At 44.7% G+C, this 2370-nt stretch overlaps 1 protein-coding gene across 1 annotated transcript; it reads right to left on the bottom strand.

The window, feature by feature from the left end:
* Nucleotides 1-784: 784 nt before the first annotated feature.
* LOC120416131 (uncharacterized) lies at nucleotides 785-1812 on the bottom strand. The gene is made up of 2 exons (XM_039577799.2): nucleotides 1657-1812; nucleotides 785-1591 (listed from the first exon to the last, which is right to left on the bottom strand). The coding sequence occupies exons 1-2, from the start codon at nucleotides 1721-1723 to the stop codon at nucleotides 972-974; spliced, it is 687 nt and encodes a 228-aa protein (XP_039433733.1). The 5' UTR covers nucleotides 1724-1812; the 3' UTR covers nucleotides 785-971.
* Between the last annotated feature and the right edge of the window lie 558 nt (nucleotides 1813-2370).

The following is a 2370-nucleotide window of genomic DNA, read 5'->3' as shown; positions in this document are numbered from 1 at the left end:
CGGTTTTGTTCGAACGCGAATCAGTTCAATACGGAGCGTAGGATCGAGGTGCTCTTTGTTGCGTATAAGCCCAAGGAAGGTTTATACGCTAACTAATTGACACTTTGGTCGCTCTGGAGCCGATTCCGGAGCATCGGCAAATTGTATGGAAAAAGTTACGTATAAAATCAAATTTTGATCACAGCAGGCTGAATAAGAAAAAAAGCAAAAAAACATCAAAAAAACGAAAAAAGGCAGAACGAAGTTTGTCGGGTAAGACGGCTTGTTAGTACAAAAATAATTCCAAATGACATGAATTCACATTGAGTTCATCGTAGATTTGAATGCCATATGTACGATGTACGACAGTACATCGATGTCGTAGTATACCAAGGCCGTATTCGAAGCATAAATAAAATTTACTGAAAATTATTAAATTTTAATAGATATAAAGTTGTAATTTGATAAACATCATTTTTGCGTATTTTTTTCATTTAAAATGATTCTAAACGCTGGGGAATGAATTTTAAATTGATTTCAGCAGATTGCACTTAAATTTTCATAGAAATTTAGAAGTTTTTTGAAAAAGTATATTTTTTGCCCCTTGATTTTTCGGAGCAACATTGAATGGGCTATAGTTAGTAGTTACTCAGCGAATACCCATATTGACAATTAGAATTTTAGGGCGCCTGCTGCGGGATTCGAACCGGCGACCTCTGGATTGGGAGTCCAGTTCGCGGTCCGATTGATTCACACGGGCGGGAGGGCACGGTGATATTAATTAACGTTAATTCATCGATACAGATTGTTTGGTTCTTGAACAATTTATTTTTAACATTAATATCATCACAAGTCGACCAATGTCGTACCATCAGTTAAAACAAGAGGTTTTAATTCAAGTTACAAGTACCGAGAGGTAATTTGTCTTTATTTCCGAGCAGTCTGTTGTTTTTTCGTCATTTGCAAATGCAAATTTTTCCAGGTCAATTAGTTTAGTGAACTCCGATTGGGTGACCACCACCCTGGGTGAAAGACTGAGCACCAGCGTTAGCAGCGCTGCCAGACAGACCACCTCCGTGTCCTCCCGCAGTGAACGACTGAGTGCCGGCGTTAGCCGCGCTTCCGCTCAGACCTCCGAAGCCTCCTCCCTGGGTGAACGACTGAGCTCCGGCGTTGGCAGCCGATCCGCTGAATCCTCCAAATCCTGGGAAACCACCACCCTGGGTGAACGATTGAGATCCGGCATTCGCCGCACTTCCGGAAAGACCACCTCCATGTCCTCCCTGGGTGAACGACTGAGTTCCAGCATTAGCGGCACTTCCGGCCAAACCACCTCCGTGTCCTCCCTGAGTGAACGATTGAGTTCCGGCATTGGCGGCACTTCCGCTAAGACCACCTCCGAATCCTGGGAAGCCACCACCCTGAGTGAACGATTGAGCACCGGCGTTAGCAGCCGAACCGGATGCACCGAAACCTCCGCCAAAGCCTGGGAAGCCACCACCCTGGTTGAATGATTGAGCACCGGCATTGGCCGCACTTCCGGAAGCTCCTCCACCGAATCCAACGTTAGCAGAGCGAACCACACGAATGGGAGCCTCCTCCAGGTAGATAACTGTAACCAATTAAAGCGATAAGATTAGGCTGACTTGAATTTCTTGGTAATATTTCAAAATTTACCGTAAGGGGCACAACTGGCCACGGCCAGCATGGAAGCCAGTGCGGCAACACACACGAAGGATCTCATTTTTTTGTACTCTTACTTTGGAATGACTAAGACGATATGTACCTTAAGAACTTTGGTCGCACAATGATACCGGGCTAGAACTGGATAGGGGTATTTATATAAGTCTGTTAATTTTCGTTTTAGTGTCTCTCGACGATGCCATCCGCCCAGCTTGCGCCCTCCCCCCGCCTTACCCCACCTGGTTTACATCATGTTTATATGTCCGGTCGCGGTCACTCCTTTTCCTCAAACACACGACTCTGCAGACAGCATCACGGTTAACAGAGAGAGAGAGCGAGCGAGAACGAACACAGCTCAGTCGAATGTGTGATACGAAGATGATCGCGAATCGCCCTCTGCCTTTGCGTATTCTCGATATCGTAGGGAACAAAAAATAGCAGATACCGTGCAGCAAACCAAAATCCAGTTTTTGAATAGAGTCACCGACATGCCGGGAATCTTACCGGCGAGTTGTTTTTAATCAGTGGTAATACCATTAAAGGAGTGATAAAACCCCATAAGCATTAGTCACATAAAAACAATTATTTTAATGTTATCGACCCTGTATCCAACATTAGCTTTTAATTAACTGGACATGAAAATAATTCGAGTGGCCAACTCTATTGCACGAGATCTTTCTCCGCACCAGTGAATCTTCGGAAAGAGAA

The sequence above is a fragment of the Culex pipiens genome, chromosome 3 (genome assembly GCF_016801865.2).
Source record: "Culex pipiens pallens isolate TS chromosome 3, TS_CPP_V2, whole genome shotgun sequence".
NCBI lineage: Eukaryota > Metazoa > Arthropoda > Insecta > Diptera > Culicidae > Culex > Culex pipiens.
The sequence above is the reverse complement of the archived record's forward strand: the minus strand, read 5'-3'. Positions and strand labels throughout refer to the sequence as shown.